General features: G+C 34.2%; 1 protein-coding gene across 3 annotated transcripts in view; it reads right to left on the bottom strand.

The window, feature by feature from the left end:
- The window catches only part of Cadm2 (cell adhesion molecule 2), a 956,963-nt gene that overhangs the window by 283,122 nt on the left and 652,858 nt on the right, over positions 1 to 20,983 (bottom strand). For 2 of the 3 annotated variants that reach the window (XM_036203221.1, XM_036203219.1), the window contains exon 2: positions 16,035 to 16,067. The exons of the other annotated variant lie outside the window; for it this stretch is intronic. In XM_036203221.1, the coding sequence (XP_036059114.1) occupies positions 16,035 to 16,067 (33 nt within the window). The remainder of the gene's footprint in view (positions 1 to 16,034; positions 16,068 to 20,983) is intronic. 3 annotated transcript variants of the gene reach the window in all.

A 20,983-nucleotide genomic window follows, 5' to 3' on the forward strand; every position in this document is an offset into this window, starting at 1 on the left:
AATTGTGGTGGCTTGATGTAGGGATGGGAAAGCCTGATTGAGTGTTAGGACTTTTCCAGTAATTTGAAAACCTGAGTGATCTAGTGGGAAACTGCAGACTTCCAAGAAGTGGATGATTAGTGTCTCAGGTCCTTTACAGTCATAACAAAAACAGGAGGATGAGGAACAGGAGGAAGAGCATGATTATGTTTGCATTCAACATAAAGTAAAACCTAAAAACGCATTACTACAAAAATTGGGCCATTACTCATTTTAGATGGAAATAATTGTTAACTTAAACAAGGCTTTGAAGTTAATGTTGAAAAATGTAAGTCATTTCATCTACATACTATAACAAAGAGTTCATTATACCTGATGTGTTATTGAAGCTATCAGGCTGAGTTTTAGTATGGTACTCACTGGGCTGAGGCATGCCAGTGAAAAATAGATAAGTCTATTTTAGCTATTGAAGATTAAACTATTCCATGATATCAAGTGAATAAAGAAGTTTACTGTATTTACAGATATCAAAAGACTACATTGACTTGTTTACCAAGTTCATTGGGAAATGAAAAGCGATCAGCAGAAATGTACTTGTAATTAATGGTGTTCCTTTAAGTTATTGAGTCCTGATATCAATTATGTTTGTCTACTCCATTTCATATAACAATGTAATTCATAGTGCATTTGTTTTGGAGGTAAAAATAGCTGAAGATGCTAGATCATTTCACAGGCTAACTGTTCCATACTGCATCTCGTATCTGTCCTTTGCATATGACTCTCGGCAACTCAAGGGAAAACAGTAATTGTGATAAATACTGACTGGAATATGATATGTCATAGCACTGAATCATAAAAATCCATATTTTAATTTCTTGTTTCATGGTCTCCCATTGTTCCTTGTGAAATTACCAATAATAGATTATGTCTCACATTGTGGCTGATATTTTTATTTGTATTTAAACAGTTGTTCAATTTTTATGACTGTCTTCTCATTGGTTAATGCTTTGGTATTAAAATCATAAGGTGTGTTATTTTTCAAAATAAAAGTTCTGTCTAATAATGCATTCATTGCAATGAATTCAACTTGCATTTCATGCAAATTTTCAACAATTACACTATTCTTTCTCAAGTAATTTCTTTTCATTTTTATGTTTTTTTTTCATTTTATTGAAATATATTCTGATCTCAGTTTCCCTTCTGCTTCTCAAGGTTTCAACCCCCGAGCCTGATCCATTCCCAGTTGTCTCTTATGTGAGAACAAACAGGGTTCTAAGGAGTAATAATAAAATGAAATAAGCTAAAATAAAATTGACAAATCAGAATTGGACAAAACAAACAGAAGGCAAATATGTTATCCTAACTACTTAAGTTGCCTCTTTCTTTTCTCAGTCATATATCAGAGTTAATCTTGGATTGACCATTTATATTTGCACAACATATTTATGAAGCTCTGACAGTCAGATAATTTAAAAAGAAAAGAAATCATGGTAAATTTATCTAACCTCCCTCAACACAAATGCATATTAGTGTTTATCTCCTTACCAATTTAAAAAGTTCTGATTACTTTGTTGGTATTTAATAGTCTTACTCAAATCTACCATAGAATAACTTATTAGGTGACAAGAGAGTTTTCAATAACCAAATCAGCATGATTCTTATTGTTCCATATTTGTTCTAGTATGTAAATCGGAACAGGTCAAAACTTAGTAACACAATATAAAACTAATAATGCAGCATTCATTTGATTATGCTTTAAATCCTCAGTGATTGAAGACTCAAAGCACAGCAATGGTAATTCTTATTATCAAAGAGGTATTTTATACAAAAATATCGCATGTACTCTTTTGATAGATTTAAACATATATTCATGTTAGAAGTACATACTCTCTCACTCTCTCATATATATATATATGTATGTATGTATGTATGTATGTATATGTATATATATGATAATAATATGTTTATATTTTTTTCTGTATGACTGAGACTTAAATGTCCTTTAAGGTTTTGAGTTTAATTACAAAATATAAAATACAGTCTTTACTTTTGACTCTGGCCTAAATTCAATAATTACTTGGGAAACTAAAAGATAAATAATGATATGAGAGTTAATTGTTATGTTACTAATTATAAATCCTGTGGTTGTAAAATAGAATGATTATTGGTTCTAACTAATGGCCTTTTGTGTAAATTCGGCTTCAAGTACATATAATTCCTTCTGGTTTGTTTTGAGGATTGTCTTGAAAATAACAAGAATTTATTTTCTTAATTTGATTTTTACAATCTTTCTGCAGTATTAATAAGACAAAATGAGAAAATAGTAAAAGGATGGGAAAGGAGAAATATACTGATTAAATTAACCAATGTAAAATGCTCACTAAGGACATACAAATAGAGTAATTATTCAGAAATGCCCTTTGTCCATGTGAACCATGGGAAATGAGGGATTTAATAAACATTTGAACAACAACAAAAATGTCCAAGCCATTGTTGTTAACATTCCCCAAAGTCTGTAATGAGTTGTAAATTTTAATTGTTATATCAGTTATATTTCATCAAAATCTATATCATACCCACTTTGTGAGAAAGAAAACTTTTAAATGATAAAGAATAATTTTGTATTTTCTAAGAAGAAAATTCAAATTCTTCAAAGAACCCAAAACCAGATTACACAGAAGCATTTTATCTCTCTAGGGGAAGTTGCACATATCTTGTCATGCATAGATACTGTTTTCCTGTTTTTGAGTTTCCTTTGATATGCAGTTGTAGACTTATTGCATAGACAATTGTGAATCTATGTTATGGATAGCCTGAAACTCTCATTGGGTAGCCTGAAGACATGACATATTTTTCCAAGATGAATTTGTCTCTGGTGGGAGATAACTTTACAAAATAATGATTATTTAACCCAAACCATACACTTGACTTATATGTGAATAGCACACTTACACAAAGTAAACTCAAGACCTGAAAGGGATGGGCAATGAACTTAAAAATTAGTCATTTTGTTTAATACATACATCACATCACCAAAATAATCTCATACAGAATTAGATGTAGAAGTAAGAGTATGAAGAACTCTATTTGCATTTCTCAGTAAGAACCCAATTTGAGGACAATATATAACTACAACTGTAGGTTTTTGAGAAATCTCCCTTAGCAACTACTCTTACCGTTAAGAATGCATATGTGCAGTGGTACCCTATACCCTAAATATGTGTGTGAGTGTGTGTGTGTGTGTGTGTGTGTGTGTGTGAGAGAGAGAGAGAGAGAGAGAGGGAGAGAGAGAGAGAGAGAGAGAGAGAGATCTTTATTATTTCCAAGATGAAAATCAGTAATATAAATAACAAGTACTTTAGGAACACTTCTTGGCCTTTTGTCTAATATCAAATGTGGAATTATTTAGGAATAGATATTATCTCATATTATTTTCTCAAACAGAATTTACACTTTTTCCCTTTCTTTTCCCTTCTATAGTATAACTATGTACTTTTTATTTCCCTGTCTGGTCTACAGAGTAAGATCCAAGACAGGAACCTAAACTACATGGAGAAACCCTGTCTCAAAAAATGAAAAAAAAATAGCAAAAGAAAAAAATCAAAAAATAATATACTTCCAATTTATACTTCAAGGCATCAGAAGATTAAACAATAAGCCCACTTTTATGTTAGGCCTGACTCTCATTGATTCCTGCTTAGGGACCATTTTGTCTTTCCTTGAGTTGTTGGGGTTTGGAGTGAAAGGCCCAGGAGGCCTCAACCATCCACAAAGAATTCCAGTCATCTAAGAAACCCATAGAGTAGGAGAATGATGCAATCATATTATAATCTAAAAAAAAAATCCATTTTAGCTCACAGTTTAAAAAGTGTCCATATTTGTTAGCTTTTTTCTATGACTTTGAGCCTCTAAGGCTGCATTTGGGGTGGTAATGGCTAAGCACATAATAGTGATTGCGAAAAACAAACAAACTAACTAACATAAGAGAGGACAGATTATCAACTGTCATTTTTATGGGCTTCTTTCCTCCATTCTACTCTTTTACTGGATCTCACATCTTAAAGGTTGCTTTACCTTTCAAGGATGCCATAGGCTGGTGACTAATACTTTTGTATATGTCCTTAGTAATACTTCCTCCAATAGTCTTCTACAGGTTTCAGTGTATACATCCCTATAACTAAACCTCATTGTATCTTTGTGACATACATTGTTTCACATCTATTCATTTTTGTTTTTTTGGAAAACCTATGATTAATCACTAAACTTCCCCCAATAGCTATCATCACCATCTTCACCATCATCATCATCTTCACCATCATCATCATCATCATCACCATCATCATCATCATCATCATCATCATCATCATCATCATCATCCACTCTCATTAAATACAATGGTGAAATCTTCATCTTCATTTACTGCACAACAAAGAGCAACTAACTTAATGGAGGATCATTTGTCCTTTTAGGAAATGCTTTGTTTTTTTGCTTTGTGGTTCTATTCTGGCTCCTTGTTAGCATTTTCCCATCTGAAAACTCTTTATTGGTCTACCTAATACTGTGGGATAATGCTTTTGTATACTGTTTTAATAAAATGCTGATTGTCTAATAGCCAGGCAGGAAGTATAGCTGGGATAAGCGGACAAGGAGAATTCTGGGAATGAGGAGATGCCAGCCTGCCATCCAGGGAGCAGCATGTAATGGCACACAGGTAAAGCCATGGGACACATGGTAACATATAGATTAACAGAAATGGGCTGAGTTAAAGAGTAAGAGCTAGTCAGTAGTTAGCCTGAGATAATGGCCATGCAATTTACTTAATATAAGCCTCCGTGTGTTTTCTTGGGTCTGAGCAGCTGTGGACTGGGTAGGACACAGGAAAACTTCCAGCTACAAAAGGGGTCCCAACGTGAGGCACGGACCCAAGACCCTGAGATTAAGAGTCTCATGCTCTACCAACTGAGCTGGCCAGGCAACAGCTCAAGTTCCTACCTAAAACCTGAGCATACTTAATAAGCAATTCTAAACAGAGAAAAAAAAAAAACCAAACAAACAAAAAACAGGTTTCTGCTTTTTGTCTTATGTGGGCAGTGAGACACCACAACAAGCAGGCTTGAGCTACTCTACGGCTGGTTTGTGACATTATGGCTTGACCTGCAGCATGGTTGATTCCTGCTGAGTTACACAGAGGTTTCTGCAAGCTGCACAATTTGGTGCATGGTAGATATAGTTTTTGCCTCAAAAATAAACAAACAAACAAGCAAACAAATAAAAGAGATTACTGGGCTACACACTGCTGGATGGAAGCATTAGGCCTACTGCGTCCCAGAGCCGGCAATGAGCATGGTTCCCAGAGCTGGCTGTAAACAGTTCTACCATGTTGGGAAGCTGAGATGGGCAGAGCCAACGGCAAAAGCTACCATTTCAGTCATAACCTCTTTGCGTTTAAAGCAATAGATTCGTAATAAGTCAGATTCAAATTAAATAAACCTGTAAATGGTTTACAGTATGTGTAAAAATATATGTAGGCTTGGAAGAGAGAGGAAAAGAAATATAGACAGTTATATAAAGAAATAGTTTTTAAAAATAAAGTCTTTAAAGAGACGGTAAAAGTAATATAAAAAAATAAGCCATATAAAGATGGATAGTACACAAAGATCTGGACTGTGTTGTCTTTGAGATTTTTTCACAAGCTTGTAAATTAATTTTTTACTTTATAATTTATGTTTACATATCAGCCACAGATTCCCTGTCCTCCCTCCTCCTGCCCCCTTTCCCCCAGCCCACCCCCCATTCCTATCTCCTCCTGGGCAAGGACTCTCCTGGGGATTCAGCCCAGCCTGGTAGATTCAGTTGAGGCAGGTTCAGTCCCCTCCTCCCTTCACCCAGGCTGAGCAGTGTCCCTGCATAGGCCCCAGGTTCCAAACAGCCAGCTCATGCACTAAGGACAGGTCCTGGTCCCACTGCCTGGGTGCCTCCCAACAGTTCAAGCTAATCAACTGTCTCACTTATCCAGCTATTGCAGAGAGACATTTGATTGTAAAAGCTGCTGAATAAAAACTATATATATATATATATATATATATATATATATATATATATATATATATAAAATCTGGACCTCAAAGTTTATATCTAAGGACACGTTGCTTTGGAAAAGTGGTTCTGGTTTTGTTTCCACAGAAGATGAGAACCTGTGGATTACTTCTAAGCTGATATGGTTTAACCGACCAAAACCCCTAAAGAACTCCAATGACAATATGGCCTAGCTATTCCAACATCCAAAGACAGCTTCAAGGAAACTGGCTCAGAGAATGCAGCCTCACAGACTATTTCAGTCAATACTTGACCATAATTCTTAATTTTCTCAGGATCCTCACAAGAATGCAGTGCCCTTAATCAGCAGGAAGTAGCCTAGAACACTATGCCCACATTCCCAAAAAAATGGATTATGAATGTTTGTCTTTGTTTAGGTTGTTGGTTAGAAATTGTTATTGGTCACCGTCAATCTCTTTCTAATAGAAGAAAATGGTAAATGATATAGAAAAATAGGATATAGATATGATAGGATAAAAGGGTAGATTATAAAAACTACTTTTAAAGAACAACAACTTCTTAAAAATGCTTTATGTTACTATGTATTTTAGTTTATTGATATACATTTGAAGTTAAATTTGTTATATTGTATGTGCATTTCTGCTCTTGTTTAAGGTATTATGTTTATGTAACTCAATTAAATTGTAATGGACAATTAAGAAATAGATTAATAATTAGTCATCTGTGATAATCAAATTTATAGTCATGTTAGTTAAATTTTTTAGCTATATGTAGATATATTTCAATTAGGTAGTTAATGTTCAAACATTTCAAAGACCTACAAGATATGGTATTTAAAATATTTTAAAAACTTAGACTTTCTGGACAGTGAGACATGGCTACTCCAGGCAGCACTGGTTTACTGCAGAGAGGAGGATGGACATTGAAGACACTTCATACGGAATTTAACTTCTTGGCAAAAATAGCCATTTGGGCAAGAAACTGTTCTTGCCTGGACTGTTCGACAAAATGTTTTATCAACTAGACATTCACAACCCATAGGAAGGTGACCACTGAAATTTGCAAGACAAGATGGTCCTTTACAGAAGAAACTGCCAGACATTCTACAGGACACAGAGAGAAGTGACTGAGGGACTCTAGGACTGTAGGCTGAGGAATGGATGCTCCAATGCTACAGAAGAACTATGGGTAACTGTCTAAGTAGCCAGCTATCTGACATTCTAGATTTTTGGAAGTTGCTTATAATGCTATTTGTGTTTACTTGGGTAATATTATATCCTTCTGTGATCTTTGATGTAGTTGAAGAATAGATAGTTGTAATTTTCCTTAATTATGATAAAAGATAAACTAGATATGAAACTTTAGACTCACAAAAATAGGATAGATAAAATGCCAAATACAAATAGAGTAGATATTGTTACTCTAATTCTGTTTGATAACTGTTCTATTGTACGTAATTTTACTATGTTAAAGTTAAAACCTTCCTTTTTGATTAGACAGAAAAGGGGAAATGCTGTGGCATAATGCTTTTGTACACTGGTTTAATAAAACAAGTAGCCAGGCAGGAAGTATAGGTGGGATAAGCAGACAAGAAGAATTCTGGGAAGAGTGAGGATACACCAGCCTGCCATCTAGGGAGCAACATGTCATCCAGGGAGCAGCATGTATAGGCACACAGGTAAAGCTATGGAACACATGGCAACATATAGATTAACAGAAATGGGCTGAGTTAAAGTGTAAGAGCTAGTCAGTAGTAAGCCTGAGCTAATGGCCACACAGTTTAATTAATATAAGCCTCTTTGTGTTTACTTGTATCTGAGAGGCTACAGACCAGGCAGGACACAGAAAAACTTCTAGCTACAACCTAAGAACTTAATCATAAGCTTTTTGATTTTTTTTTCTCTAGCTCTGGGTTACACATTTGCTGAACTATTTTGTTCTCATTGTTGGACATTTTTTTTCTCTCACTGTGGTGGTATTTAAATTGCAATTGTTTAGAATTTATGAAATTTTCATTTTTTATCATGAATGGACTAAAGTGCATAGGGTAAAATTTCAAAACAAAATCACCAATTCAAAGAATATATTAGCTGCTTTGGTAAGGGTATTTAATAAGAGACAGCATAAAACATATTTAATTATTAAATAGTCCACCATATATGAGCTTTTGACATAGTTACAATTCAGAGGCCACATTTTATTCAACACTGAGCCCCAGGCTCTTGTCTCAGTAATTATGCCTCATTTATTTCAGTCTGGATATCCATTAAATGTTTAAGGGTATTTCCATGCATTCTTTTGCATCAATACAAATCTATAAAGTGAACAACATTGATAACATTATCTCTATTTCACAGATAACTGAAGAGGAGTAAATAAAAGATCAAATACTAGAAGCCAGGCAGAACAACATTCGCCATAGCTTATAATAAGGTGCTTTTCTAGTGATAAATATATTATGACACCTAGTAAAATTATTGTTCCTAAAATATACAACCATCACCATGTTAATTTTAAAGTATAAAGCAGCACTTACTTTTAGTGTGTTTTAAGTTTTGACCTCATTACATTTATTTTCAAAATGTTGCTAAATTTCTAACTAACTGCTGAAGACAGATCACTTGGTCCTTCTCATTATAGACTATTTCTGTTTAGACACCTATAAACCCCTCAAATACAGACTTTCTGAACATGTATGTAGCAGCTGTAGAGTAAGCAAATACCACTTCTATTAGTATAGTAATATGGCATTTACTGGCTGATATCAAACAGTAGAAGATCATGTATTTTAAGTTGAGACCTGTTTAGGCTGTATCAAAAGGTTTTAGAATGATCTGTTTATGGTTTACATGAGAATATAAAGTATAAATGCTCAAACTAACTTATAATTGCCATACAAAGTTGTGCCCTATTTTGTGTGAAAATCAATTGTTTCTTCCACCTTACAGTGAAGTTCAGGCCTGATTTTATATTCAAGAGGACAGAAAAGATGAGGAATTACAGCTCCATTAACTCCAGTAAAATATAATATTGTTTTAGACTTGCAAATGGAATGAGTACCTGGAGGGCTCTCTCTTTCAGGAGCCAGACTAATTTGTACTGAGCAACATGAACAGTACAGTTACACAACGGAAATAAATGAGAAACACCAGAGAAGATAGACATGTCACAATCTCCACACAGCAAGAAATCAAAACAAACCACACTAAATGATGCTGCATTTATGATTTATAATCAACTTGAATCGTCTATTTTTTGACCCTTTCAGTCAACCTCTGATTAAATTTTCATGATATACTCTGTTGATGCTTTAAGCTTAGCATTTCACAATATCCATGCTTGAAGTGTTTCTAGGATATTCATCATCTAATTGTGAAATTATCTTCTTCATTTTCCAATATACTTATCATAAAGTAAATAAATGAAACATCTATAAAATAGAATAAAAAACAGAAAGATAAATAAGAGTTATTTGAGAGAGTGAGAGATACGGTTCAGTGCTTAAGAGGCCCTGTCGTCTGTTCAGGAGACCTTGATTTCATTCTGAGCAGTCACAGAGCAGCTCACAAATATACTTAACTCCAGTTTCAGGGGATGTGACATCATCTTCTCTTCTACTGGGCATCGTACATGCATGTGGTGCACAGACACTCATGCAGGCAAGGCACCCATGCACACAGAGATGATTAAACACTCAAATTTACAACAACAACAAATCTACATAGAGAGTATGTTTTCTACAACACTTTCATTTAGGCAGTTGTGTCAATCAATCCATCATCACGTTCAACTTTACTTCTACCCGAGTAAATGTAGATCTACATTAATATTACATAACATTTAGGAAAACTGAGGTGATAATTAGCATTGTCTCATTAGAATTTCCAGCCAAGTAAAAATTGAAGTCTATAGTTAGCTTGTCTTGTGTGGTAGTTTTGTTCTGTCTCAATCTTTTGTGACCTTAAACAGGTGTCTTAAGATTTTGTTTTTATTTTCAGAAGTTTAAAAGAAGAATAATCCACCTCTCTCAGAATAGTTTATGAGGACTGACTCAGGAAACAAAGATAACATGTATAGTGGAAGACCCATACTATGGTTCAAGAAGGATCAGTTCTTACAACTATTATTTTCAGGGTTTTTAATTGAATAAATAGTTTGGTATTTAGTATAAAATTATATCTTTATAGAAATCACTTCCTCACTTTGTATAGTAAATCTCTAGTAAATCTACAATGAACTAGAATGAGATAAGGAAAATAATCTTGTAGGAGGTACCACTTCAGTGTCTTTGCCTGGCATCCTTGGTGAACATAAGTTCCAAAAATATGAGATGTTTCAGCATCCTTTACCTGTGTTTACCCACTTCTCCATGCCCTCTTGCTCAGCTTTATGGGACAAATATACACAAGCTTTGCAAGCTGTTTACTGAATAGTAATTTTTGATGAAGATTTTGAAAGCATGTAAGAGTTCATTTAAATTAAATTTAAGCATGGCTTCTCCCCTTTATATTCTTCCTCAATTGTTTTTCCACTGATAATGAAAAATAGTTAATTTTATATTCTAAGTGTTATGTCAATTACTTAATATTACCTTTTCTTTTACATGAGCTAAAATTATTACCTGCAATATTTATACAATTTAGTTTTACCAATAAAAATAAGTAAGGTAGACAGTTAACCTAGTGAATAATTCGCATTATAATTTTGATAGTTTTTGTAATTTATAATGATCATAACATTATCAATGTCATTGTAACAATGAGATTCAGTTAATACTCAAAATATTTTTAAGCATGTCTTTAACTATGTTTTCCTATTTGTTTGTTTCCATTAGAGGTGCCATTAGAGGAGTGATAATAATATAACAGACATAAATAAAATTTATTGCGGTACTATAGTCTCCCATATTAATCCTTTTTAGTAGATGGTCCAAGATAATTTTTGAAGTTGACTACTGTGAAAATTTAGAAAAATGTTCAGGTCATCACATCTTGCAAAAACTGGATTCCACCTATGTGCATTGTGAAAATGAAAGTATTAACATGTGCAATCTCCCTATAACACAAAATAAAAATGTTTGACTTCCATGTAGTCTAAACCATGGGAGCATCCAATCAAGGTCTCAATTTTAATTTATTATGTCCTCTTCAGTTTAACTTTAAGTATTATAGATTAATTACATATCATATCCAAATACAGATACATAAACTAAGATTATCAAATTCTCTTAAGTATGACCATTCCAAAATAAAGCAAATTTAAATGTTGATGACACTTTCCTCTTCAAATAATATATACATTTTAATTAAGTAGTTGAGAACTCTTCTTTTTCTTTTAATTCTTATGCAAATTTAGAATAATTATGCTAACTTTATCTGAGCATTTTATAATGGTACCATGATGCTAAGAGTTAAAGCATTCACTTTGAAAACAGTACCTAAACATTGATGGTTAGAAATGTAATAAAATACTATTTTTGCCAAAGTTTGAAAAGGAAAAAAATGAAAATTAGAGAGTAAATGTATTTTTCCTAGATTCAGACTATTAAAATTATAAAATTATGAAACCATATTAAGATAAATTTAGTCTAATCTGTAACTCAATAATAAGATAATTATTTTACACAAATTTATTTTAAGAATTCTCCAGGATGCTCTTTTTCTCTATCTTCCTAAGCAGCAAAGCATTGATGATCTTATTTAAAATTCAGTATGATATACAAATGCAGAGGAGACTCTACTGGGTTGAGAATTAAGCAGGAAACTAGTTAAAAACAACTCCAGGCAAGCTCAGAGGAATGCATGTTTTGAAGATGAGAGATCCACATAAAAGCTGCTGTAGGGACAGAATCAGGACAATTTGATAACTAAGTGCCTATAAGTGCCTATGACTGCTAGGGGGAGGGAAGTGAAACATGCTTTCAATCATTTGAACTTGGAAAAGTAGGTAGATAGTGGTGTTATAGGAAGGTGTGGCAAATTCAGGTTTGCAGGGTAAAAATAAAAATGTCAGGTTTTGATGTTACAATGCAAACACTCAACCAGGAGATGGAGATATTAGGAGACCAGAAACTATTAATGTAAAATACTTTAAAGATAGTTATGATATGAATTGTCACCCATGGATATAAACAATAGACATCTAAATCCTAAATAAATGGCTGAGTCGTATCACCATCCCCCAAACTGGAATAAAATACAGCTTCAGAAATACATTAGGATCCAGGATGTAATGCTAGTGCTGTCTCAGCTCTGACATTGAAACTTTCTGCTTCAATCATTTGTCGTTTCTTAGACTTTTCTTATTAAATGAATGCAAAAAAAATATTATAGCTATAAAACATAAAAAGAATCGAGCAACTGAGGTTCTTTAGTTCTAGATCACCATTGGTCTGTTATTTTTCCCTTTTGTTTCCTGATCCCAGTTCTGTTTGCGCTCTCTCTCTCTCTCTCTCTCTCTCTCTCTCCTCCTCTCTCTCTCTCTCTCTCTCCCCCTCTCTCTCTCTCTCTCTCTCTCTCTCTCTCTCTCTCCCTCCTCTCTCTCTCTCTCTCTCTCTGTCTGTCTCTCTCTGTCTCATGTCTGTGTGTATTCTTATTTGTATACATGTGTGAATGTGTGCGTGTGTGTGTGTGTGTGTGTGTGTGTGTGTGTGTGTGTGTGTGTGTGTGTGCTGGTTTGCATGTATATTCATATCTGTACAGGACTGTGTTTGTGTGCACGTAGGACAGAGGATAGCTGGATGAGGCTTTCCTCAGGTATGTCCATCTTTTTAGAGCAGACCTGTCAGATAACTTCATTTAGTGTCCATCTTTTTAGAGCAGACCTGTCAGATAACTTCATTTAGTGTCCATCTTTCATTTTATTTCTAGTTTAATTATTATCATAGCAAACTTACATGAACAGCACAGAACACAATTAAAAGCATGTACTTGGATGCTGCATAACTTAGGAAAGTGTAATGAATGGATGGAATCTACTGCGTGATGAAAAATGCTGGGAACACCATTTTAGTTACCATCAGTAAGGAATGACCTTATTGAAACAATCCAAATGCTGGCATTCCCCAGAAAATATTAACAGGTTACTTCTAATTATTATAAAATTGAACTGTTGAAATCAGACACTATTAGAAGTCCACTGAACTTCTGAGTCTCAGGCTCCCCTTCCAATGTCTGATGATATAAACAGTTCAAGACTTCAAAACAGATCTGTGCTTCCTGAGTGCAGCTATTGGTGCTTTGCAAGAGGCGAGTAATGGATATCTAGTTGGCCTTTTGAAGATACCAACCTGTGTGCTATCCCTGCCTAATGCATAACACTAGCATGCCACACACACAGAGAAAGTGCTTATGAGACCACTATGAGGGGACACATTCAATTCTAAAAAACAAACAAAAAACAAAAAAAAACAAACAACAAAAAAAACCGTCTTCTTCCTGTTATCAGTAGTTCTGAATGATAGATACTTTTCCCATGAGTTGAAAAGGTACCTATGTATAAGATGGTGAGTGGAAAAATAGGGAACAGAAATAAAGTATTGACACTTTATCCATTTTCATTTGAATTTTCAATGTAATGCATGTAAAACATTAATGCAAGCAAAATGTACATTTTCTTAAACAATAATTAGAAGTAAATTATTATGACTGAGACGTAATTGATTCTAAAAAGTGTCATTTTGCCATTTATAACATCTTGTACGTGCAAAGAACAGGCAGAGGGAAATTGTAGAAAAGTTCCATGCAGAGTTGTTCACAAGTATGGTGCGGGGGGGGGGGGGGGACAAATCAGAGTTGCTAGTGCAGACCAGTAAAGAAGGAGGAGGATGAATTACTAAACTATGCACAGAACGTGCCTGCATTACACACTCCAGCTAGTGTGGATATGACATACAGCTATGGTTCTCAATCATGAGTTTCCTTTTCTTACAGTTATGCTATCTATATTTTGTCCTATGGCTTCAGTTATTTTTGAGAATTATTAAGTCAGAAAAGAGATGATCAGTACAACAGGATTTTAGGCAATCTAATATAGCAATGCTTGTCCCTGATCACTCCATTTCCTATTGGAGTGCCTTCAAAGTTATTTTCCTGAATTCTCTAGCAAACATGCACTGTGTAATTCGAAATGACTTCCCTCTTGTCTGTTACACTGTTCTCATTCCTGCTTTATAACTTTAGTTACTCTAACCTTTAGGATATGGAATAGACTGTCTGTGCACATCCTACCCATCTTCAAGAACCATTTATTGTTCCACAGCATTAATGAACACCTGAAATCTTAACTAACGCTCTTCATAATTAGGTGCTACACTCCACAATTAACTCATTACCATAAATTGTTTTAGTTACTCATTCTTAAAACCATACTTTGTAACCTTTTTTAAAAATATAAGTGCATTGTGTTTATAAGTTTATAAGCATAAACTCATTATCAAGCATTTTCTTTATTGGACTCTGGATGTGTTTGTTGTTCATATTCACCAACCAGTCCAAAAATCATGTGGCTGTGCCAGAATCTGCATTCATTGGAACAAGAATGGTGTGGAATGTTATTCTCTACACTGTGAATATGTGTTGCTCTGATTGGTTGATACATAAAACTCTGATTGGCCAGTAGCCAGGCAGGAAGTATAGGTGGGGCAAAGAGATGAAGAGAATACTGGGAAGAGGAAGGCTGAGTCAGGAGTCACCAGCCAGACACAGAGGAGGCAAGAAGACAAGGCAGAACAGAGAAAAGGCATCAAGCCATGTGACTAAACATAGATAAGAATTGTGGGTTAATTTAAGTGTAAGAGCGAGTCAGTAACAAGCCTAAGCTAATGGCCAAGCAGTTATAATTATTATAAGCATCTGAATGTTTACTTGGGAGATGTGAATGGGAGAGATTTGTCCTGATCCCTGGCTGGCTGGGACACATGAAAACTTCTGACTACACAAGAAAGCAGGCTAAGTGTTTAGGAGGTAAGCTACAATGGTTTGCCTCTCATCTTTATACCCATAGGGTTCTATAATCAAACATGTCTTCAGAAAAGTACTGGCAAAGATTGCTTGAATTAGATATAGGAATCAGCTATTATAGTGTTAAACCTGATTGTTAAACTAGATAACTAGAGCATGAACCCAAAGTCTAAACAAACTAACTTTAGTATTTAAGGAAAAAAAAGGGTTTCCAATCACTAGTTTTAGCTTTTTGTTGTTGTTGTTGTTGTTTTGTGTGTGTATGTGTGTGTGTGTGTGTGTGTGTGTGTGTGTGTATACTTGGAATTCAATGAAAGGCCTGTGCTTGATAGGAAAGCTCAGGCACTGAGTTATATTCTAGCCCATACAGCATTTTAGATATTATTGATTACTCTGGGGAATATTAAAATGAAATAGGTAAATTTTATATTTATCACACACTATCATACAGAAGTTTTGGTTCTTTCAAACTCATTAACGATCGAAAACATTAAGCCAAAATTTTTGTTCTTTCAAGGAGACATTTTTGACATTGACTAAATTGTTTTCCATCCATGACATCATACTCACAAACCTTTTAGACATAAACTTAATATACCTATGAAGTGAAAGAAAACTAATAAATAGAATCTCAAAGTTAATACTACTTATTTTTTAGAATATTTTATTTTAACTTAATTCTATGAAGACTCACACTATTTTTTTCAAAATTCTATTTATGTTATTTTAGGGTATATTTCATTTAGTTCTCAACTTTATGAAGGAAAGTAAAATACTTCTAATAAAATGTTAGTTATCCAAGGCACTTTAATTCATAAAATAATGTGCAAAAGAGTTGCACTAAAATAACAATGCAAACACAGACATGCATCAGACACTAAATCTTTAAATAATGTTTTCATGCATGTAGAAATTTATAAAAATACGCAGAGCAAAAGAATGCTATCACCAATAGAAGTGATTCCATCATTAAAAAGACAATAGAAGACTGAGCAGAAGCAGACACATCACACTCATGCAGAAAGGACGACAGCTCACCTTTGACTTTACTTTTCGAAGCAGCTGCTGGTACTGCTGGTACCAAGGAAAGGTTGCATGAGAAGAAGAAAGAGACACATTAGATGTGAGACAGACATCAGCTAGGGAGGCAGAGATGCTCTTATCATCAGTCAACTTTGTGAAAGACTGTATAACATAAATGAGAATCTTGATTGTTATTTTTTGTTAGTATAGAATTAAATTTCTTGAATAACAGAAAGAATGAAGCTTAGTGGAAATCCTAAACAAGTCACTCAATTCTTTTTAAGGAATAACCATCTTTCTTTCTCTACCATTCTTAATTCCATACTTTAATTTAGTAATAATTTAAGGAGTATTCATAAGTGCCTTAAGTATACTTAATAGTATTTAAAAAATTTAAAAAAAAATTACATGAGTGTGTAGTTTGAGCACTTTCTTTACACCAATCATATACTTAACACATTCTGGAAACTTTTGGTTGTTCATCCATGCATTGTAGATGTAGAAACTTACATGGCTTTAATTACCTCATTAAGTTACCATGCTGCAAGAGCACAAATTATGACTTTATCCTCAGTACATGTGGCTTCACAAACTTAACTTTTCCACAGACAAAGACCATTACATTAAACTACAGTTAGTTATAATGTTGAAAAAAAAAATGATCATAGTGTGTTCAACCCTAATTGTTAACTCTAAAATGTAGTCACACTAGTTCAGGGAACATTTCAGAAGAGGGGGCAGAAAGATCGTAAGAGTCTGAACGTGAGGATGTCTCCATAAATGACAGTGAGCCTCACAAATGATAGTTCAGCAGTAAGGCTGCCTAAACAAGACCCAAGCAAGTGTAACAAAAATAAACATGCTAAAAAGGAAGGGGGAAACCTTATGGGGTCTGTCTTAGTTTAAGTTATATTATTGTGAAGAGACACCATGATCATGGCAACTCTTATAAAGGAAAACATTTAATTGGGACTGGCTTACAATTCAGAGGTTTAGTCCGTTATTGTCATGGTAGGAAGCATATCAAGCAGGTAGATATGGTTCTGAAATTTCTGTATCTGGATCCACCTGCAGCAGCTAGAAACAATGAGCCACTACTTGGCCTGAGCTTCTGAAACCTCAAACCCCAGTTCCCAGTAATACTTCCTCCAAATAGGCAACACTTCCAACAATGCTCCCCCTATGTGTCTAGGGGGGGCATTTTAATTCAAACTACCACATGATCATAGCCATAGAAAGGAACTATAGATAATCAAGAGCTACTGAGAGTGGGAAAAATCATCTTCCATATGTATGAGGACCCTGATTAATTGTTCAAATATAATTCATCATCCTGAAATCACATGCATATAAGTAACATGCAACAGACCAAGCAAGTTGTATTTCTATATGTGTGTGCATGTATGTAAAAATTACAATTAATAAAAAAAAAAGGCCATGAATTTGAGACAGGGAGAGGTGAGCAAGGCTCATCAGGAGAGGGGTGAGAGGAGAGAAGTGGGAAAAATGTAATTATACATTAATTTCAAAGTTAAAAATTGTATCTAATAGTTACATTACTGTGATGGTACTTAAGGAAATCATGTATTAGTTAAACTGCTAATATGCACAAAGCTCAGTCCACCTCTAATGATTTGTCCAGTGCAGTGGTGCTCAAACCATACCGTTATGACCTGTTTGTAGTGTGAATGACCCCTTTACATCGGAAAACACCAATATTTACCTTATGATTCATAACAGTAGCAAAATTACAGCTATGGAGTAGCAATGAAAATAATTTTATGGTTTTGGATCATGACAATACTAGGAACTTGGTTAAAGGATCACAACATTAGGAAGGTGAGAACCAATGATCTAATGCAACTTGTCTGGGCAGTTGGTTGTCTGTATAACTGTGAAACTTGAAATTTACATCACTTTAGTTGGTGGAATGTGAATCAGAAATGGATATTTAAAGAGGATGGATTCATTTTTGCTCTCTATTAGTGTTGAAGAAAGTAGTCCATACTCTAATGAGGAAATACACAGTCTCCAGTTCAGGGAATAGACCTTCACTGAGAATTAGGTTATAAATCTACTACAAAGTAGATACATATGTAAAGTATGATTTATAGTTCAGTTGTCATGGCATTTAAAGACAAAGAATAATTTCAAGAAAGTTTAGCTAAGTGTAAATTTATTTGCAGGAAATTTATTGTATACCCATTATCTCAATGAGTATTTTCAGAAACACACAAAACATTAAATTAAATTTTGAAAGTTTGAAAACCTTTGATCAAAAACTAAAAGTTCTGCCTAAAACTCAAGCTGTTTACTTCATAGCATTAAACTCTAAATGACTATGGGAGGACATGAATGGTCAAAATATTATGAACATTTTTAGGACAAAACTTAGACATGTGTTTAAATGCTGAATGTTTTCCTATCAGTTTTATTAATTTTGCTGATATGACTTGTGGTAGTTTGAATAAAAATGGTCCCCATAGGCTCATAGACACTGACACTATTAGGGGGTATGTTGCTGATGAAATATCTGTGGCCTTGTTGGAGGGAGCATGTCACAGGGGGCAGGTATGGTGATGTTTTATTCCTGCAGTCTAATAAAGCTTATCTGAGGATCAGAGGAAAAAGCCTCCCATGATATTAAACATGGAAGTTGGGTAATGGGAGCACACACCTGTAATCCTAGCATTCTGGAGGCAGAGATTCATCTGGATCTCTGTGAGTTCAAGGCCACACTGGGAATAGAGCCAGGTATAGTGGTACATGCCTTTAATCACAGCACTAACCATAGAAGTTTGGAGGTCTGTACAGACAGACAGAAAGTGATGTAGCTGGGCAGAGAGAGAAAGTAAGGAGGACAAAGGAAGGTATATAGGCATGGGTATACAGGTAGTAGCTCTCTCTTCTTAGCTGAGGATTTCTAGTGGAAAGAACGTGGCTAGTGTCTTTCTGCTTCCCTGATCTCTCAGGTTTTACTCCATTATCTGGCTCCAGGTTTCTTTTATTAATAAAGCTGTTTAGTAATTCGTCTTACAGCCAAGCTTTGAGATTTTAAATGTTCAAGCCAGGCCCAGTGTCACTGTGCTGTTCCTGCTGTCTGCTGATCCAGATGAAGAACCTCCTGCTACTTCTCCAGCAGCATGTCTGCCTGAGTCATGGTGTCTTTTCACAGCAAGAAAACCCAACTAAAACACAATTAATAAGGAAACTAATTGCCTAATTATTAATAAGTTATTCAGTATCAAGACCAAGTTTTCTACTTGTTGATAATAGATGGAGCATTTCTATTTTATGCTCAAATATAAATTGACACAGTAAAACTTGTGAATAGCATTCCAAGGTCCATAGTAAGATAAACATTGTCTCTCCTTCTACGTCATGTTTTTGATTAGCCAATGTTAATCATTTTGAATTATTAGCACAAAATGAAATTATTGTTACTTTAAACTACAAATACTAAAATGCATTTATTATAAAAGTAAGTGCCCCACAGATACATTTCAAATTATATGTATTTGTTTCGTATCTCCTGTCTCTACATTTCCAAGTTAATATACAGTTCTAACTTATTATTTTAATAATTACATACTTTTGTAGCTTGTATGAAGCATGAGCCTGTGATGGTTTAGGTAGATCACAGTATTTTTATGCTAAATAACAATTATGTAATGTGAAGCATTAGGAACTGATCCTTAAGTAACACAGTGACATTTTACTTTCAAAGGATGCATTTCTTGCTTTGTTTTAATATTTGCCTACAGAAAAGAACTAGCAAAGAAACAATCTTAAATTAGGGACTGTTATCATTTCTTAATATTTAATTTTCAATAACAACCTGGGTTGTCATTGAAGTTTAGTGCATTTTAGAGTTATGGCAACTGAAGATAGTTTTCAACTTCTTATGGCCTCTTTTGCCTTGCATTTAAGATTAAACACTGGCTATTTTATGTTACAATAAAGTTTTGCACAACTTTCAAATGAAACATTCCTATGTATCAATATGTTAATTTGTTTTTTATTGAGAATTTTTAAATTAATTTTACATACCAATCAAAGATCTCCCTCCTCACTCAGTCCCACTCCCTCCTACAAGAAGGTAATGCCTCCCATGGGGAGGTACATTTAGAAGTTATGAGAAGAGAATTTTTACTTAAAAACTCAAATTTATCACTTTGCCATGAATTCAAATATAAAAGGCATCCCGAACTCATAAATGATTGAAAACAAAATTAGTATTTACCACCTAACATCAACAGTCAATTTTTCATAAGAAATAATTGTACTCAATTTAAGAAAATAAGCTTGATTAAATACAAATGTTTGTGATACTTGGTAGAATGAAATTATCAACATTTCTCATTACATAAAGGCAGAGGGAATTTAATTCGTGGGTTCTTGGGATACTACCAAAATAAAATAAAAGGAAAACAAGCCTCTGTTCCAAGGGGCACCCAGGCAGCTAATACTAGACCAGCCTGGTTAGTATGATTGGAAAGAGGCCAGGCTACCAGGCTTGTTAGCCCAATTATAATTCTCCACATTTTCAATAAAAGAGGCCAGGATGACAGCAATACTGTCATAAATGTCATGTTCAATACTTGTAAGATTTTCCACTGTCAGCACAGTCCAATTATAAGTCAATTGTAAAGTGCATGCTGTATATCACCCAAAAGAGACTAAAAAATTACCTTAAAATGCAATTTTACTTGTGCATAGTTAAAATGAAAAGAAAGAATTAAAGGTGTTTTGATGAGAGAAAAGTTTTAGATATAACACAGAAGTTCCTCACTTCTATAACAAGGTATGAAGTTATAACTGTACCATTGCTGTTGTTCAAAGAAGTTTTCATATGAGTAGTGAAATTATATTTGTAAATTAAGGTTATGAGAATTATGGACAATATGCAGAGAATTTTAAAAGTAACATGAACAAAATAGCTTTCTACATGAGTCCAGAAAATA

This window comes from Onychomys torridus, chromosome 12 (assembly GCF_903995425.1).
Source record: "Onychomys torridus chromosome 12, mOncTor1.1, whole genome shotgun sequence".
NCBI classification, from domain to species: domain Eukaryota; kingdom Metazoa; phylum Chordata; class Mammalia; order Rodentia; family Cricetidae; genus Onychomys; species Onychomys torridus.